General features: G+C 38.7%; 1 protein-coding gene across 1 annotated transcript in view; it reads left to right on the forward strand.

Annotated features, from left to right (window-relative positions):
- TEX11 (testis expressed 11) overlaps positions 1-20806 on the forward strand; it is a 169724-nt gene that overhangs the window by 117481 nt on the left and 31437 nt on the right. Inside the window, exons 18-23 of the mRNA XM_066357816.1 lie at positions 1044-1129; positions 2676-2732; positions 7605-7645; positions 8923-9009; positions 9628-9698; positions 12107-12223. Coding sequence (XP_066213913.1) covers positions 1044-1129; positions 2676-2732; positions 7605-7645; positions 8923-9009; positions 9628-9698; positions 12107-12223 — 459 coding nt within the window. The remainder of the gene's footprint in view (positions 1-1043; positions 1130-2675; positions 2733-7604; positions 7646-8922; positions 9010-9627; positions 9699-12106; positions 12224-20806) is intronic.

The following is a 20806-nucleotide window of genomic DNA, read 5'->3' on the forward strand; positions in this document are numbered from 1 at the left end:
ACTTAATTAAGGTACTCCTAAACTGGCCAAAGAGCCGCATATGGCTCATGAGCCATGGTTTACCGACCACTGGCAGAGTGGAACTAAAAGGAATAAAAGGCTAAGGTATTAGGATTGTCGTCTGTCTATACATTGAAAATGGGAAAAATTAAGACAGGAGTAGCTTTTGGAGAAAATAACTGAGCAGGATGTAAGTCATCAAGAAATGTGAAGAATTAGCCTGAGAGCTAGTAGATTACTGCACAATGAGGGATGGTGGGTTATATAATCTGATGACAAGAAATTCAAAGCTGGAGATTTTAGGCAGGAAAAAGGGAAATGATTTTAAAGCAGCAGTGAAAAGCAAAAACAATGCCTATTCCATCTCCATATCTAGGGGTAGAAAGGAGATGAGAGAAAAACAGCCACCACTGGAGAGGGCCTCACTGAAAAGTGTCCTTGAAAAAACCTAGATTTCCATTAGAGAAAGAATGCGGAAGGAACTTTCAGAGAAGAGGTTTCTCTTAGAGGAGATCTCTCCTATAATGGACTGAATTCCAGAGAGCACAGGGAAGAATTGGAGGAATTGGGGAAAAATGGAAAAAGAAGACAAAGTAAAGGATTTACAGAGCCTTATGGAGATTTGGGTACTGAAAATGAGCATGACCTGAGAGTTTGGAGTTCTTTGGTTACTTACTGCTAATATACAGGAATAAAGAACACAGTAAGGTTAGTCCTAGTGGATTCAAGGTTGGCCAAGGCCATTAGTGTTTCTCGATAAGGAGGAGTGGGTTTCTGAGGCCAATATTAACCTTTTTTGTTTTTGTCAATGAGTTGTATTTTTATTCTACCATCTTGCAGTAGCTCTTTTGAGAATACAAAATGAACAAGTTTATTTTTTTCTCGTCCTCAATGTGCAGGAATATAGATAAAATTTAGCTCTTTTGAGAATAGAAAATGAACAAGTTTAGATTTTTTTCTTATCCTTAATGGCAGGAATATAGATAAAATTTTGTAAATACCACTTTGAGATGTAATTTAACATACTATATTTTTGTTTTTAGAATAAACACTACCTGTTGGCAGAAAAAGCTTTGGATTGTTTAGCTCGCTGTGCAGAAGACCCAGAACAAGTCCTGACAGCTTTAAAGTAAGTAATCCATTTCCTATGCTCAGGAAAGGATTTCCTCTGTGAATCTTACTCTTGGTCTAGAACAGGGGTCGAGAACCTTTTTGGCTGAGAGAGCCATGAACGCCACATATTTTAAAATGTAGTTCCATGAGAGCCATAAAATGACCCATATATGTTATGCATTGTTCAATAAAAATTTGATGGTGTCCCAGAGGACAGCTGAGATTGGCTCCAGCTACCCGCAACCATGAACATGAGTGGTAGGAAGTGAATAGATTGTAATACATGAGAATGTTTTATATTTTTAATGTTATTGTTTTTTTTATTAAAGATTTGTCTGCGAGCCAGATGCAGCCATCAAAAGAGCCGCATCTGGCTCGTGAGCCATAGGTTCCCGACCCCTGGTCTAGAAACTTGGCTGAAATAGTGCTGATGGGATCAGGCTGAGTCAATGCCTACTATACCAACTTTTTTGTATTTAAATTCTTTTTCCATTATTGAGATATAATTGACATTGTGTAAATAAAGGTTTACAAGCTTATGATTTAATAGATGTATATATTGTGAAATGGTTAGCACAAAAAGGTTAGTCAGCACTTCTTCACTTCACAGAATTACAACTATTTTTTGTGTGGTGAGAACATTTACTATTTACTCTCTCGGTAACTTTCAAATATATAATACAGTACTGTTAACTATAGTCACCATGCTGTTGTCAATGTAAGAAACTTCCAAACCTGTATGAATTTTTTATGAGTTTATTTGAGCCAAACTGTTGACAGTTGACAGGAAGCAAAGTCTTAACAGATTGAGAAAATGCTCTGGGAAATGACATTTTTACCACTTATTTTATACATTAGAATCAAAGGGAGAGATGTAAGGGGGCCACATGAAATTGATAGGTTATATAGATTAGGGAAGTGGGAGAAAGCAAAGTGGGGAAATCTCTGGATTGAATAAAAAACAAAAATGTATATACTGAAATTTCTTTTATAAAGGCAGGCATAAGATAGCTAACAGTTAATTGACATGATAATAATAATAATGAGGAGGCTTGTTGGTTTTTGCTTTGGTGGGATGCTTACCCTGAGGGGGCCAGAAAAGATGACCCTTACATTTTAAAGGCATGTTATTAGGTATGTAGATGCAAAAGACAACAGGCAGGCTCGATTAAGGTAAGCATGGACATTTATTAGAGAAAAACACCCTTAGGACATGAGTACTCACCTTGAAACTGCTTTTAGGTAGAAAGTTTTCATTTCAGACCATCTTATGTAGTTACTTTAGGTCTCTGAGTTTGTAAGACCATCATACAGCCTCCCCTGAGCATCACACTTCTTTTTAGATTATTTTATTTAAATTACTCTTCCAAAGTTACAGATGGGTATGTTTTCATTATAATCATTAAATCAATACAAAGATTGTAAATAAAATAGAATTCATCTCCTCCTTACCCTTCTTTTCTCACTTCTGCCTCCTGTAGTAATCAAGGTTAATAACTTGGTATATATTCTTTCACATGTTTCTTTCTAACCATCACTTTTTATATTACTTTATCATACAGGTGTTTGTTTCGCCTTATTGTTCCAAGAGTCTTTGCAATGCCAGAATGTAGAAACAAGTAAGTTATTAAAACAAATTAAGACAGTGGGTAAGATCAATACAGGCTCTGGGGTCCATTTCCCTGGCTTTAGATCCTGGTTCTGCCACTTAATAGATGTGTGACCTGGATTTCTGTTTCCCCATCGGAACAATGGGAATAATAATTGTACCTGTTCTAGGGGGTTGCTGTGATGACTGGATGAGTAAACACATGTAACATACTTTAAAAAGACTGTCAGGCACTTACTAAGCCGTTAACATTGTTAACAGTGATTTTATTATGATAATGGCATCTGTTTCTTTGTTAACAGGAGACTTAAATATAGACATACCCCTTCCTTTCCTACAGAAGCATATAACCTGGTTGGCTTGTTGATTCTGTATCAGCTCAGCTAGGAATATTCAAATATCTTTCTGCTCACATTTTCTGTGGTATAAAATAGCAAGAACTTAACAGTTTGTGGAAGAATTGGGTCACTGATTTTTTTCATTGACAAAATTCAATACCTCCTAATGATTTGAAAGAAAACTATTCAAGGCCTTGATTAGGGTTACCTTTCAAAGAAATCCTATCATCTCTACATTCTTTACTTATACAAAACTCTGCTTTTTGTGTCTCTGCTTCACATTAGTTTTATATATTTGTACCTGAAGACAACATATTTTTTTCTTTTTTTTTCTTTTTTCTTTTTATTTTTTCTGTATTTTTCTGAAGCTGGAAACGGGGAGAGACAGTCAGACAGACTCCCGCATGCGCCCGACCGGGATCCACCCGGCACGCCCACCAGGGGCGATGCTCTGCCCCTCCGGGGTGTCGCTCTGTTGCGACCAGAGCCACTCTAGCTCCCGGGGCAGAGGCCGAGGAGCCATCCCCAGCGCCTGGGCCATCTTTGCTCCAGTGGAGCCTCGGCTGCGGGAGGGGAAGAGAGAGACAGAGAGGAAGGAGAGGGGGAGGGGTGGAGAAGCAGATGAGCGCCTCTCCTGTGTGCCCTGGCCGGGAATTGAACCCGGGACTTCCACACGCCAGGCCGACGCTCTACCACTGATCCAACCGGCCAGGGCAACATATTTTTTTTTTCAACTAAATTGTTTGGGAAATATCTGTTACTTAGATAATATTGGATTGATGACAGCTTTTTTTCATAATACAAATTTTACCCAACCATATATAAGTTTTGCCTCTTTACAGGCTCATTGAATCTATTAGAAGGCAACTCAGGCAAACTACAGAAAAAGATATTAGGCAATTGAAAATTTGACTAATAACCAAATATTAGATGATAATAAGAAATTATGAATTTTAAAGCATATAATGGTAGTGTTATGTTCCTTAAAAGAATCTTTGTCTCTTAGAGACACATCCTAAACTATTTATGGATGAAATGATACGATGTCTGGAATTTGCTTCAGAATAATATGGGAGGGAAAGGAGTCAGTGGAGGGTATCATGAAGTAAATGTGATGATGAGTCAATTACAGAGCTCAATAATTATATGTCAATAATTATAGAAATTTGACTTAGGGTGGTAAACACACAATACAATATGTAAGATAATGTATTATAGAATTGTGTACCTGAATGGGTACATGGGGATTCTCTTATCTGTTAATATATAAACATCTTTGATTTTTTTTTATTCAGTGAGAGGAAGGGAGTCAGAGACAGGCTCCCACATGCATCCCAGCAGAGATCCACTCAGCAAGCACACTAGGGGTCAATGCTCTGCCCATCTGGGGCTATTGCTCAGGAACTGAGCTCTTCCTAGCACCTCAGGTGGAGGCCATGGAGCCATCCTCAGCACCCAGCGCCAACTTGCTCCAGTTGAGCCATGGCTGAAGGTTGAGGGGAGAGAGAGAGAGAGAGAGAGAGAGAATTGAGATGGAGAGAGGTGGAGAAGCAGATGGGTGCTTCTCCTGTGTGCCCTGACCAGGAATCAAACCTGAGACATCCACACACCAGATCGACACTCTACCACCAAGCAAACCAGGAGGACCTGAAATTTTCCACAATAAAAAGTTAAATGGATAAAGTAAACTGTCAAACAAAATAGAAACAGACTCATAGATACAGAGAACAGACTGACAGCTGTCAGAGGGGAGGAGGATAGGTGACAGGGTAGAAAAGGTGAAGGGATTAAGAAAAACACATATACAACACTAGAGTGATTATCCAAGGGAACTGGGGGTGGGGGAGGTAGAAGTGGGTCAAGGGGAGATAGTGATGGATGCAAATTTGACTTAGGGTGATAAACACACAATACAATATATAAGATAATGTATTATAGAATTGTGTACCTGAAACCTATATAATTTTATTAACCAGTGTCACCCCAATAAATTCATTTTTAAAGTTAAAAAATAAAAAAAGAAACTAAGAGACTAAACCCCGTAGTTACTAGCTCCTTGAAGGCTAGAACTATTTGTATTTATATTTGTATCTCTGGAACTTCAGAATGATAGCCATTCAGTTTATTTAAATGACTAAATATCAGTACTTTTTTTTTTTTTCTAAGATTTTATTTATTGGAGAGAGAGGAGATGGAAGCATCAACTGATAGTAGTTGCTTCCTGTATGTGCCTTGACTGGACAAGCCCTGGGTTTTGAACCGGTGACCTCAGCATTCCAGGTGGATGCTTTATTCACTGCACCACCATGGGTGAAGTTGAATATCAGTTCTTTAAAAGATCTTTATCACTAGACTTACAAGGTGCTTCATAGTCCATGTAACTGTGACATGCAGTCACACCCCAATCATTAAAACCAATCTGGAAATGAGGAAAAGGAAAGGGATCCTGTTTGAATTAATGATAAATTTAAAATACGAAATACTTTGTATACTAATTGTTTTCAAATAAATACAGTAATAAAGAACATTTGCTAGCGTGTTTTCAGGTAGAGTTCAGGACCTTATTTAACAAATTGGTTAGACCTTAACCTTTTTTTTAAAGCCTTCTTCGATGGGAAGACACAGAGAATTGAGTTCTAGTTTCAGCTATTTCACTAACTTCTGGTTTGCTTCAGGCAAAAACAATTTATTTAAAACTTCTAAGCTTTATTTTCTTCATCTGTTAAATTGTAAAAAGATGGACTATGATTACAAAAGTTCCTTTCTCTTTGAAAATCTTATGGTTTTTTAATTAGCAGTATTAAACAAATTTGCTAAAAATTTAAAAACACTTTGTCTCTTAAATAAACCATATATATCCCTTTTCATATAATCATACTTATTTGTACTATTTATTTGCATTAATGGATCCTTCCTAGATTATTTTATATTGTCACTGAAATAAGGAAGAATATAACTTTAGTTCCACTGAAATTCAAATTAATAAAATTTACTGTAAGAAGTTACTTTATATAAACTAGAATTCTAATGTTTATCTCTGAAAAAGCTGCTACTTTTCTTGAAGCACAGTATTATGTAATACTATACCTTGTCCTGATAAAGCCAGTGTTATATATGCTCTATCCTACTTCCTATAACCTTCCTTATTTCAGTTTGCTGATACTTCCATATTCAATCCTTTGTTTAAGTAAAACAGAATGTTTTCCTTTGTCAAAATGTACATACCCCTTAAAGAAGCTTGACAAAGGGTCAAGAGACCTGGGTATTAGTCCCTTTTTTTTGGAAGAGAGAGACAGGGACAGACAGGCTAGAAAGAAGAGAGTTGAGAAGCATCAATTCTTCCTTGCAGTGTCTTAGTTGTTCATTGATTGCTTTCTCATATGTGCCTTGACTAGGGGGCTCCAGCAGAGCGAGTGACCCGACCCCTTGCTCAAGCCAGCGACCTTAGGCTCAAGCTGGTGAGCCCATGCTCAAGCCAGTGACCTCAGGGTTTTGAACGTGAGTCCTCAGCATCCCAGTTTGATGCTTTTATCCACTGAGCCACCATCTGGTCAGGCCTGGATATTAGTCTTGACATTGTTGTTATTTTTATTACCTTGGGTATATCACCCCCCCCCCCATGTCCAGATCTGTTTTCTCTGGATGGGGTAAGTGTTTTTTAAACTATGTTCCTCAGAACCCCAGAAACTCTGTGGCACTGACTCAGGGACTCTTAGGAAGAAGAGGCTCTAGGCCTCCATCCACTGGTTCAACCAAAGCAGCTTCACTTTTTTTTTTTTTTTTTTTGTATTTTTCTGAAGTGAGAGGCGGGGAGGCAGAGAGACACACTCCCACATGCGCCTGACCGGGATCTACCCGGCATGCCCACCAGGGGGCAATGCTCTGCCCATTTGGGGCATTGCTCCGCTGTAACCAGAGCCATTCTAGCGCCTGACGTGGAGACCATGGAGCCATCCTCAGCGCCCGGGACAACTTTGCTCCAATGGAGCCTTGGCTGCGGGAGAGGAAGAGAGAGAGACTGAGAGGAAGGAGAAGGAGAAGGGTGGAGAAGCAGATGGGCACATCTCCTGTGTGCCCTGGCCAGGAATCAAACCCGAGACTTCCTCATGCCGGGCCGATGCTCTACCACTGAGCCAACCAGCCAGGGCTTAGAGCAGCTTCACTTTTATCTTCTTGTATACTAGACTTCTATAAATTTTATTTGAAACAAGGGTTTTAATTTCCCCTCAAAAAAAAAAAACCCTTGAAAATCAGAGATTACAACCAACTCTCAAATTCTATGGTTCTGTAATATAAAACCTTATCAGTAATTGAAGTCCTTTGCTAATGTAAAAGGGGAAGAGAAAAAATATGAGGGCACTGGGTATGAGGAACAGGATCCTATAGTGGGGGAAAATAGTGTTGACCCGACTTCTTGGAGCCTTGAACAAACTTCACAATGTTGCATTTTTGCACAGCTCTCAGGCACAAATAGTTTTGTTGTGGTACTTTTCTATAATAAAGCTTTGGAACAGTAAGAAATCTTTTTTTGTTTTGTTTTTTAGGAAGCAAGAAATGTGTAGACTTTTGACTTACTTGAATACAGGTAAATAGCTCTTTGTTCATTTTCAGTCCTTTCTCTTGTCTCTATCCTGTATTAAATTTTCCAGGTACATTGAGCACACTGACTTAAACTTCATTTTTGAGTTAAGCTTCAAGGTTTTGTTAACATTTGTCATAGCAATCTACCTTGGTTTCTTTATTCACAAGCAGAGAGAAGTTTGTCATCCCTAGCATTCATTTCCAAATATGATTTCAGCTCTGTTTCTGTTACTATTTCTTTTAAAAACATTTCCTCCCTCCCTCCGTTCCTCCCTTCCTTTCTCCCTTCCTGAGTTGAATGAGCAAAATAAAGATCAAGACAAATAAAAATATTCTGAACCCTGCTAGTTTTCATGTCTTTTGAATCAGATTCAGAGGTTTACTGTTATTTTGAAGTTATCCATCTATCTACCCAAGTCTGCGTCATCTCCCCTATCTGCTAATAATTACCTTCTGTCCCCTTCATCCAAGCTAACCTCCTAGCTACATCTTATTCCTTTTCCCACTCCATGCTTTCTTACATGGTGTCTCCCTTTTGCCTAACAGGTCTTCCCACTTCTACTGCTCACATACTTATTTTCCTAATATCCAAAACACACCCCAAACTGCACATCTTAGCAACTATTCTGGTTATTGCTGTAGTTAAATTTTATGACTAATACCTGTCAACAAGGTGTTAAATGTAGCAAAGTGGTTTATAAACCAAAGTTTTTCAAAAGACAATAACTTTGCTAGTTGACATCCTTATCTCTCAGAAGGGAATGTAAGTATAGTATGTAGTAAATGCTTTCTGGTGACATCATATTCTGGTTCTGTAATGTGCTTGCTGTGGGAGCTCAGTAAATATTATGCCAGCCTATTGATACTCTTCCAATTCTTGGTCTCCATTTTAGTCTTTTTAATAATTGTTCCAATTCTTTATTTCTTTACATGTAAGTCATATCTTCTACCTCAGGTGATGAATGATTGCTTTAATTAAAATTATAAATCTCTCCAAAGATGGGTTTGTTCCTCAAGAGTTTGAGTTAACAGCTTCTTGGAACTTGGTAATGCTTTTGTCATTTTAATTACTTCTGGAATGCACCCATGCTCTCTCTCTCCCCCCCTCTATTGCGCTCGCTCTCTCTCTCTCTCTCTCTCTCACACACACACACACACACACACACACACACAAAGAACTTGATAAATTCAAACTCATGTTGCTCATGTTTGACTTTTTGAAGCAGAATTAACAACTTAGCCATAGTAAAAGACCTTAATATCAAATTCTCCTGTTTGCAGCTCTCCTGAAATTTCCCATGTGTTTTGTTGGAGAACGCTTACCTTCAGACTCAAAGATTAATGATGTTCATTGGTTCAGAAAATTAGGTAAACAAAGATTCTGTGGTTATGTGAAACGTCATGGGGTGCTAGATTCAACAGATGTGAATTCAAATTCTAGCTCTTCCATTTGTATTTCTGGGCATAAGGATAATTTACTTAATCTCAGCTTAATTTCTTTTACTGAATTTTAATTTTGATATTACAATGTGAGGATCATGCTGAATTGAATATTGCCTAATGTGGGCTTCCACTGCTCTATGGAAGATGTAAATTTTTCTAGCAGTTTTCTTCAACCCTTGATTTTTGTGTACCATGTTCTTTGCTAAATTTTAACTTATTTTCACCAATGCCTGTTGGTGATGTCCTTGGTGATTCTCATTTTTAGATGTATTTGTTGTAAGAATTTATTGTATATCTTCCAATTTTTTTTTGTTTTTAATCAGCACTACCTCCATTGGTCATTGGCCTAGAGTTGAAGATTGGATGTAATAGAAGTCTCTAAATTTACCTGACAAATTTTCTCTAGAAACTAAAGTTAGCTTTTTTAACCCTGAGAAATAACTTCATTAGAATATTAATATTTAAAATGTCAGTATAGATATTATACTGGTACATGTTAAATAGCAGATTTTCCTAACTAAATTACTTCATGTTAACTTTCAGCTTGGAACTTGGCTGTGCGATGTAGCACAGACTCAGTGATAATGAGAGAGTTTTTCATAGTTTCTTACAAGGTAAGTCTCTTTACTAAGTATCTTACGTATGTACCACAATAAGGATATCACCATTGTGACTAAATATAGAGTATGATTGGCTTTTTTTTTTTAACGAGCTAGAGAGAGGCAGACAGGAAGGGAGAGAGATGAGAAGCATCAACTTGTTGCGGCACCTTAGTTGTTCATTGATTGCTTTCTCATATGTGCCTTGACCGGGGAGGGGGCGTGCTCCAGCTGACCCAGTGACCCCTCGTTCAAGCCAGTGATCTTTAGGCTCAAGCCAGTGACCATGGGATCATGTCTGTAATCCTGCACTCAAGCTGGTGAGCCTACACTTAAACTGTTGACCTCAGGGTTTTGAACCTGGGTCTTCAATGTCCCAAGTCGATGCTCTATCCACCATGCCACCATCTGGTCAGGCAGGATTGGCTTTTAATGTGGGATCTTTTAATATAGTATGTCTAAACAGGAATGACCTAAGGAGAACTTGATCCCTTTAGGGTAGAATATGAGAACATGAAGTTCTTCTCCCTATACCAAAATGTCACTAACAATCATCATGGAGCCTAAAGTTCTACCATAAGAGACTTACTTTTTTGCTTTTGAAGGAATTCCAGTCTCCCACAGGCCTATATTAAAATATAACTATCTTTATGAGGAGAATCCTCTAAGAAGTTGTCAGTTATGGAAACATTAGGAAGATGTATGGGTATAAGTCTATAGAAATATAGAATAGGGCCTGATCAGGCAGTGGTGCAGTAGATAGAGCGTCGGACTGGGATTTCGACCCAGGTTCTAGACCCGAGGTCGCCAGCTTGAGTGCGGGCTCATCAGGTTTGAGCAAAGCTCACCAGCTTGGACCCAAAGTCGCTGGCTTGAGCAAGGGGTTACTCCATCTGCTGAAGGCCCCGGTCAAGACACATATGAGAAAGCAATAAATGAACAACTAAGGTGTCGCAATGAAAAACTGATGATTGATGCTTCTCATCTCTTTCTGTTCCTGTCTGTCTGTCCCTATCTATCCCTCTCTCTGTCTCTGTTTAAAAAAAAAGAAATATAGAATAGGTATCTGGGGACAACAGGTGGTAAAAACGATGCTAAGAAGCTTGAGCCTACTTTAAAATTTTTCCTAGAGAGGGTTCTATCTGTAAAGATTTGCAGGCTTGTTTTGAAATTATAAGCATTTAAAAATATTTGTTAGTCTCCAAGGTAGAGGTTAGATACAAGAAAGAAAAACAGGTATTGATTAAAAAATAAAAGGAGAGGGCTAAAGACTATTGCTCATACACATTCAGGAGTATACAGTTTGCTATATGGAGATAGATTAAATGATTAAGAGTTTTCAAACTGGAAAGGACTATAGTGATAATCTAGCACAACTCTCTTGTTTTATATACAAGTAACCTGAGACTTAGAGAGATTGGGTGTCTTGAAATGCTATTAATTCAGTGATGGTGATGATTATGATCACTAAACACTTGGGAAGATTAAGAATAGTCTTTGGAAGTTTAGGTATAATTTTAACTAAGTGAAATAAATTACTTTTAGTTTTGATGTTTTTGGTAGCACTAGTAAGATTCCATGTGAGGCCTGACCTCTGGTGGCACAGTGGATAAAGTGTCAACCTGGAAGTGCTGAGGTCGCTGGTTCGAAGCCCTGGGCTCACTCGGTCTAGGCACATATGGGAGTTGATACTTCCTGCTCCTCCCTTCTCTCTCTCTCTCTCTCTCTCTCTCTCTCTCTCTCTCTCTTTCTTCTTCTTCTTCTTCTTCTTCTTCTTCTTCTTCTTCTTCTTCTTCTTCTCCTTCTCCTTCTCCTTCTCCTTCTCCTTCTCCTTCTCCTTCTCCTTCTCCTTCTTCCTCCTCTCAAATGAATAAATAAAATCTTTTAAAAATATTTAAAAAAAAAAAGATTCCATGTAAAAGTCACAAGTGGCCTAGAGTTTTATTTTAATATAAACCAGGGAGGTTTTTTCCCTAAAGTTAGATGACAAGGTTTAATGATGAGGTTATGTTTAATGACTGTCAAGATTTGATGTCTCTTTCAACTGTCACAATATATGTACTAATTTGGGCTCATGCAAAGTGGAAGTCTGTTTTCTGGGGGGCGGGGATCACTTAGAAATTACAGCATAAACCAAGAAGATAGAAATACAGGGCCAAATTACAGCACTTGTCACTGGGAAAGATGGGAAAATTATGAAGAAATGAAACATTTATCTCTAGAAAGTTGCTTAAAAAACAATGGAAAGTAATATAAAGAACCTGTAAATTGATGTTATAGTCTATATAATTTTTAAGGTGAGATGTACTTTTCCAGTTGAATTTTCTCATTCAGACAGAATATTGCTGATTTTAATTCTGATTGTTCATGTTCACCTGGCAGAATTTTCACTATTCACTGATATTCTTGTTATTTCTTATCAGCTGTCCCAGTTTTGTCCTTCCAATCAAGTCGTTCTGATTACACAGAAAGCATGTTTACTGATGGCAGCTGCAATTGATCTACAGCAAGGGAGAAAAGCTTCAACAGCTCTCGAACAGGTGATGTGTAACCTTCAAATAAAACACACAAGAGTTTAGTGTGCTATTTGGTATGTTTGCCTTCCCTGGTGCAGTTCTTTCTGATTCTCTTTAGTTTAGAGAATTCTTTTCTCCCTTCCAGCAGCACCTTGATTTCAAAGGTTTATAGTGGCTAATTCCTTCCTGAGGAAAGATCACTTTTGGCTAGCCCTCTTTTTTTGTGAGAGAGAGGGACAGTTAGGGACAGATGGACAGGAAGGGAGAGAGATGAGAAGCATCAATTCTTTGTTGTGACACCTTAGTTGTTCAGTGATTACTTTCTCATATGTGCCTTGATGGGAGGGAGGCTATACAGCAGAGCGAGTGACCCCTTGTGCAAGCCAGCGACCTTGGGCTTCAAGCCAGTGACAATGGGATCATGTCTAGGATCCCACACTCAAGCCGGTGACCTCGGAATTTCAAACCTGAGTCCTTTGCGTCTCAGTCCCCAGACTCAATCCACTGTACCATCACCTGGTCTGGCTAAAAAAGATTGAATATCTCATCTTATAAAATGCCCCTTCCCATGGATCATTTTTTTCAAATTTGTTTTTAAATATTCTTTTATCTCCATTGTCTCCCTGTGATCCTATGTGGGCCATAGGAGTTTATCTTCTGTTTTCTTTCACATATTCTTTAAGGAAGAACTCCTCTGCTTCAACAGCTTTAATGAGCCATCTGACATTATGAGTGTGGCATATTGTTCTTCATTCTATTACATTTACTTTCTTTGGCCCACATCCTTAAATATTTTTTCATTAACACAACTTTAACAGGAAGACAGAATTCCTGCCTTTGCTTGAATTACATTCTTAGCTTCTTAAACCATACCGCTTTTGGATGATACCAACATCAGTATGTCAGTCCCCCATAAACCTGAGTATCAATTTGCCTTTAATTCTTTATCTTCTTGATGGAAAATGATTTGACTAGGTGATGGGTATACAACGTAATCAACAGTTCAAAGCTATAGAAATATTTACCTAAAACCTATGTACTCTTACTGATCAATGTCACCTTGTTAAATTTAATTTTCTAAATGTGAGTAAAATGGCTGTTAGGCTTGTTTACGGGGTTACCAGGAGCAGGCACTTTGCCTGATTAGTGTGTGAGCATGGGGCAGTGTCACATGTGTATGGCCTATATAAGGCTATAGGTGTTAGTGCTCAGGGGGATTGCAGGTGACGGATGACTGATTCCCTGTCCACCACTGTGCGGGGCCATTCTTGCAGTTCGTTTGCCTGAAAAGTGGTTTTCCCTGTGTGCTTGTCCTCCATTGTGGGACTTTATTAAACGCGATGGCCCTAACGCTTTCTGGCTCCACAGTTTATCTGCCGTCTGCCCGAATCCAATGTGAACCTGCCTGGCCTCAGCCACTGGCATGACACTAAATAAAATTTTTTTTTAATTTTTTTATCTTCTTTCTTTCAAACTATGAAAATTGTCTCCAAGTTGGACCACTAGTATTTTTTGTATGATTTTAAGGTCTAGATGTCTATTTTTTCCTTTTACCTAGACAAACAAAATAAAACTTCCAAGTTTCCCATATGTGTCAGTTTCTTTTCTTTCCAATTAATATAAATCCTTCTTGCTGGTAATTCTTTATTATGTTATTTTCTTTTTTTATATGATTTTTCATATCTGAAACAGACTCTCAACAAATCTCTGCTCACGCATTTTCCATCCTTTTTCTTTGTTGTTGAGTACAACTCAAAAAACATTTGAGTACCAAGCACTCTGCTAAGTACTGGAGATAAAGAAAACAAAGTACTTATCACTGAGAAGTAAAGTGCTCTTTTTAGAAACCTTTCTATTGTAAAAGAAGATGAAACAATCTATGTGCCCCAGAGCTAAACCAGAAACAATCATTTTGCTTTTAACAAGAGCAATGTAATTTTCTTCTCAATAGTTTTTAATGCTTTACTTAAAAAACACAATAATATCTTGATTTTGCATGATGCTTTTAACTTTTTTGAAGTTTCCCTTTTAAGTTGGTAGTCCTGACTTTATTTTTTTTATCTCAGTGAATAGAGATCAGATTGATGTGAGAAATTTCACAAACTCTCAAGTACAGTTCTTAATCATTTTGTTTGTTTCAAACAACTGTTCTTTTTCTTCTGTTCTTCCTTTTGCACACACTTGTTTCCTAAGAACTCTCCAACTTAGTAACCCTTAAAGAATTTTCTTTGGGTAAAGATGTGCTTCTGTCTCTCTAATGAGGACTTGTTGAATTCTACTAAATACAAAATCTGTGTTCCTTGTTCTCTAAATTTTCATAAATTGGAGTATTTCCAAATGATGATGAAGGACTGTAGATGTCCTGCATAATCTTATCAACAGTGTCTCTACTGTCCTGAGTATGAGTTAGGGAGAGGTGAGGGATACTTTAAAAAAAATAGAGTAATTGTAATTTATCAAGGAACCACATTTTTCTCCTACAGTGGTCAGCAAAGCGTGGCTCGTGAGCCCCATGCGGCTCTTTGGCCCCTTGAGTGTGATTCTTCCACAAAATACTACGTGCAGGCGCTACCTTGATAAGGAATGTACCTACCTATATAGTTTAAGTTTAAAAAATTTGGCTCTCAAAAGAAATCTTAATCATTGTACTATTGATATTTGGCTCTGTTGACTAATGAGTTTGCCAACCATTGTAGAACAAGAGTGGATAAACTACTGCTAACTGACTAAATCAGGCCTGTGGCCCGATTTTCTGTACCCTGAGAGTTAAGAATTTAATGGTTCTTAGAATGTTCACAGAGTTGTACAACTATTAACACAATCTAATTTTAGAACTTTTTTTCTCACTCTAAATATCCCTTACCAATTAGCAGTGACTTTCCATCCCTACCACCAGCCCTAGACAACAACTCATCTACTTTCTGTCTCTATAGATCTGTCTATTCTCAATATTCCATGTAAATGTCATCGTACTATTACAGTTTTATATAGCAGGTTCCTTTCATCATTTTTCAATAATGTTTTTTAGGTTCTTCATGTTGTAGCTTGGATTAATACTTCATTTTTTTGTTCTGTTTTGTTTTGTTTTTTTTGTATTTTTCTGAAGCTAGAAACCGGGAGAGACAGTCAGACAGATTCCCGCATGCGCCCGACCGGGATCCACCCGGCACGCCCACCAGGGGGCAGCGCTCTGCCGCGACCAGAGCCACTCTAGCGCCTGGGGCAGAGGCCAAGGAGCCATCCCCAGCGCCCGAGCCATCTTTGCTCCAATGGAGCCTCGCTGCGGGAGGGGAAGAGAGAGACAGAGAGGAAGGAGAGGGGGAGAGGTGGAGAAGCAAATGGGCGCTTCTCCTGTGTGCCCTGGCTGGGAATCGAAGCCGGAACTTCTACACGCCAGGCCGACGCTCTACCACTGAGCCAACCGGGCAGGGCACTTCATTTGTTTTTATGGCTGAATAATATTCCATTGTGTGACTATACCACATTCTGCTTATCCATTCACCCATTGGAGGTTTATATAAATTTTCATATATTATGAATAATGCTGCATGTCCAAATTTTGTGTGGACATGTGTTTTCGTTTCTCTTGAAAATATACCTAGAAATGGAATTGCTGTGCCATATGATAACTCTATGTTGTAATCATTTGAGAAACTACTAGACTTCTCCAAAGCAGCTGTACCATTTTACATTCCCACCAGCAAAGAATGAGGTTTCTACATCCTCCACCTACTTAACCACTACTTGTTGTTTTGTCCTTTGGATTATGGCCATCCTAGTGAGTATGGAGCTTGAGACTTGTTTGGAGGTTCCAGCAGGGGAGTGCAGCTACTCGTATACCCTTGATCAAAGAATGGTCCTCTCCTCTATCGGAGAAGGTCGTCCTCTTCGACTGAGTGCACAGCTTCAAGAGGGATGCACATAGAGCAGTGAGGGTGGACGGGGACACCTGCCTAGCCAGCCAGATCAGCTGAATCAACCCTGGCGATCAGTGGGGTGACAGATGTCGCAGCCAGCTCACCCTCACATCCCCAAGTGAGAAGGAAGTGCTATCTCATTGTAGTTTTGATGTGCATTTTTGTAATGACTAATGATGTCATTACTAATGCCAAAAGATGTTGAGCTTCTTTTTATGTGCTTATTTTCCACTTACATATCTGTAAAATGCCTATTCAGATTTTTTGACCATTTTAATAGGGTTATTTGTATTTTTTGTTTACAGAGACAGAGAGAGGGGTAGATAGGGACAGACAGACAGGAATGAAGAGAGAAGTATCAATCATCAGTTTTTCGTTGTGACACCTTAGTTGTTCATTGATTGCTCTCTCATGTGCCCTGACCATGGGGCTACAGCAGACCAAGTAACCCCTTGCTCAAGCCAGAGACCTTGGGTCCAAGCTAGTGAGCTTTGCTCAAACCAGATGAGCCCATGCTGAAGCTGGGGACCTCGGGAGTCTCGAACCTGGGTCCTCTGTGTCCCAGTCCAACGCTCTATCCAATGCACCACCACCCAGTCAGGCGGTTATTTTAATACTGAGGGGTTTTTTTTGTTTTTTGTTTTATTTTTTTATTTTTAATGGGGTGACATCAGTAAATCAAGATACATATATTCAAAGATAACATGTCTAGGTTATCTTGTCGTTCAATTATGTTGCATACCCATCACCCAAAGTCATATTGTCCTCTGTCACCCTCTATCTAGTTCTCTTTGTGCCCCTCCCCTTCCCTCTCCCCCCTCCCCCCGTAACCACCACACTCTTATCAATGTCTCTTGGTCTCACTTTTATGTCCCATCTATGTATGGAATAATGCAGTTCCTGGTTTTTTCTGATTTACTTATTTCACTCCGTATAATGTTGTCAAGATCCCACCATTTTGCTATAAATGATCTGATGTCATCATTTCTTATGGCTGAGTAGTATTCCATAGTGTATATGTGCCACATCTTCTTTATCCAGTCATCTATTGATGGGCTTTTTGGTTGTTTCCATGTCCTGGCCACTGTGAACAATGCTGCAATGAACATGGGGCTGCATGTGTCTTTACATATCAATGTTTCTGAGTTTTGGGGGTATATACCCAGTAGAGGGATTGCTGGGTCATAAGGTAGTTCTATTTTCAGTTTTTTGAGGAACCACCATACTTTCTTCCATAATGGTTGTACTACTTTACATTCCCACCAACAGTGGATGAGGGTTCCTTTTTCTCCACAACCTCTCCAACATTTGCTATTACCTGTCTTGTTAATAATAGCTAATCTAACAGGTGTGAGGTGGTATCTCATTGCAGTTTTGATTTGCATTTCTCTAATAACTAAAGAAGATGAGCATCTTTTCATATATCTGTTGGCCATTTGTATTTCTTCCTGGGAGAAGTGTTTGTTCATATCCTCTTCCCATTTTTTTATTGGATTGTTTGTTTGTTTGTTGTTGAGTTTTAGGAGTTCTTTGTATATTTTGGATATTAGGCCCTTATCTGAGCAGGTGTTTAAAAATATCATTTCCCAATTAGTTGGCTGTCTGTTTATCTTGTTATCAGTTTCTCTTGCTGAGCAAAAACTTCTTAGTCTGATGTAGTCCCATTCGTTAATTTTTGCTTTCACTTCTCTTGCCTGTGGAGTCAAATTCATAAAATACTCTTTAAAGCCCAGGTCCATGAGTTTAGTACCTATGTCTTCTTCTATGTACTTTATTGTTTCAGGTCTTATGTTTAGATCTTTGATCCATTTTGAGTTAATTTTAGTACAAGGGGACAAACTGTAGTCCAGCTTCATTCTTTTGCATGTGGCTTTCCAGTTTTCCCAGCACCATTTGTTGAAGAGGCTTTCTTTTCTCCATTGTGTGTTGTTGGCCCCTTTATCAAAAATTATTTGACTATATATATGTGGTTTTATTTCTGGGCTTTCTATTCTGTTCCATTGGTCTGAGTGTCTATTTTTCTGCCAATACCATGCTGTTTTGATTGTCGTGGCCCTTCGGGTATGTTGTGAAGCATCTGAAGACTCCAAGGATAGGTTTTTCTGTTTCTGGTTGAAGAACTTGTTGAGTTTATGGGGAGATTTTCGGTATCGCTTCCTACCGCGCCATCACTGTGACGTCATCTCCTTTAATACTGAGTTTTAATAGTTCTTCACATATTGATCCTAGGCTTTTATCAGATACAATTTGCAATTATTCTATTCCATTATGTGGTTGCTTTTTCCCTTTATTGCTAGTACCTCTTGAAGCGTAAACATTTTCAATTTTGATGATGCCCATTTTCTTTATTTTGTTGCTGTTGCTTGTGTTTTGGGTTTTAAGTCTAAGACTATTGCCTAATTCACGATCATGAAGGTTCACCCCTATATATTCTTCTAAGAGTTTTACATATTTAGTTCTTACATTTAGGTCTGTGATCTATTTTGAGTTGATTTCTGTGGGTGGCATAAGATAAGAGTGTCTAATGTTATTCTTTCACAATTAAATATCTAATTGTCCCAGGACCATTTGTTGAAAACTACTTGTTTCCCATTGAATTATATTGGCACCCTTGTTGAAAATCAACTGATCATAAATGGAAAGATTTATCTCTAGGACCTCAATTTCATTCCATTGACGTCTATGTCTGTCCTTGTGGCGATACCACACTGTTTTGATTATTGTAGCTTTGTAATAACTTTTGAAATAGAGATGTGTTCATCCTTCAACTTTGTTCTTCTTTCTCAAGATTGTTTTAGTTATTCTGGTCTTTTGAATTTCCATATGAAAGTTAGGATCAATTTGTCAATTTCTAAAAAGAAGCCAGCTGGGATTTTGATAGAGATTGCACTAAATCTGTAGATCAGTTTGGAGATAATATATTGCAGTCTTAACGATGTGTGGTTTCCTTTAGTTGTTTTGTTGCCAGCAGAATTGTGGTTCTTGTATGGAGTCTCAGGAAAGGAATTTTACAGGACCCACATTTGGAGAAACTTAGGCTGTTGCAATAAGATTTATTAGAGGTTGAAATAAAAGGCTGCCCTATAGTCTTTCAGTGTCCCATCTCCATCTATCTTTTCCAGGAAAAAATCCAGTCTAGTCTTCAGTAAGCCTAGTATAAAGACCAAAATTCAGATATTCTGCACCATATCTAAGCTCAGTCCAGTCCAGGAGCTGCTTAGAGCCTGTACTTGGGAACCCCTCTGGCCGCCAACCCACACAGCAAGGCTGTAAACATGACGAGCACATTTTTCTCTGCAGGAAGGTTGAGAGAAGGGCAAAAAGGGCAAGATCTCCGTTAAGCCCTTATTTATATTTTCTGGCTGAAAAGGACTAGTTCCCTTTTAAGCTAACCAAACAATTTCTTTAAAATTTTGTGGGCTTGTATTGGTTCCTTCCACTAATCAGTCAGATCTTTTTTCTAGGCTATACTGACAGGCCTTTATGGCCACCAATCTTGGCTTTCACTGCATATGCCATGCAGAGAAAGCACAGAAGCACCTCCTACTATAGTCTGGGGAGCTGGGGAAAACAGTTCTTCCTCCTTACCAGGGAAGAGGGAGTGTTACTCTCTTTAATTGGGCAATCCCCTTGGGTGTCCGAAATTGTAAATGCTATAGTTCCCTAGTAAAGGAATGCTGCAGCTTCTTACTGAAGTATGCTTTCCAATTTTATAAAATCCAGTGTCCAATTCCCCCTGCTCTCTTTTCCTATTAATATCTAGTTACCTATCTATGTTGACAGTTTGAACATATTTTAAATAGATGCTTTGAAATCTGTGTCTACTAAGTTCAACATCTGGACTTTTTCAAAATAAGTTCCTGTTGCCTGCTTTTTTTTCCCTGCATGAGTCATATATTCTTGTTTCTTTGAATATTTCATAATTTTTTGTTGAAAACTGGACATTTTTAGTTGATATATTGGAGCATCTTTGAACACTGATTCCACCCCTTTGAGGCCTGTTGTTAATATTTGCTTATTAATTTGTTTAGTGACTTGGCTGGGCTAGATCATTGAAGTTATTTCCCCTGGCTGTATCATTATTCAGAGGGCAGTCTTTGCCTGTGCAGTCACCCTGGCCCCTCTTCTCCAAAGGGATGAAAATGGTTTTAGCCAGGTTATTTTTGACTATCTCTTTCCCTGATCTTTCTGTCTCTGTTAGGCTTCTCAGTGCCCTTCTTCTAGTCTTAACGTGTGTGTGTGTGTGTGTGTGTGTGTGTGTGTGTGAGTGTGAGAGAGAGAGAGAGAGAGAGAGAGAGACTCCTTTGGCATAAATTGAAGGGGAAGTGATCTTAGGTTTTTCTTCCCCTAGTTTTCTTTTAACTAGTCTACTGTTTTGCTTGTTGATATCATTGAACCTCTTAATTTTTCAACACTAAGATCTCCATGGTATTTTATAGCGCCCTTAGACTTGAACTTTCCTATACTCCATTCCAATTAAAGTCAGTCCTTTTAGAGAGAGCTACAAAGCCCATCCATCTAATGGCCTGCCTCTCCTCCTAAGCAGAAGCTCTGTACCCCTTGTTTTGTTGCTGTAGGCAGGGACAGTGGCCCATTTCTATCAAAGTGACAATCCAGCTCTTTGGATTGTCCCCAGTGGAGGGCTGGGCAGGGGTCATAGCCTCTGGCATTCTTGGCTTCTCCCAGCATA

Source organism: Saccopteryx leptura, chromosome X (genome assembly GCF_036850995.1).
Source record: "Saccopteryx leptura isolate mSacLep1 chromosome X, mSacLep1_pri_phased_curated, whole genome shotgun sequence".
NCBI lineage: Eukaryota > Metazoa > Chordata > Mammalia > Chiroptera > Emballonuridae > Saccopteryx > Saccopteryx leptura.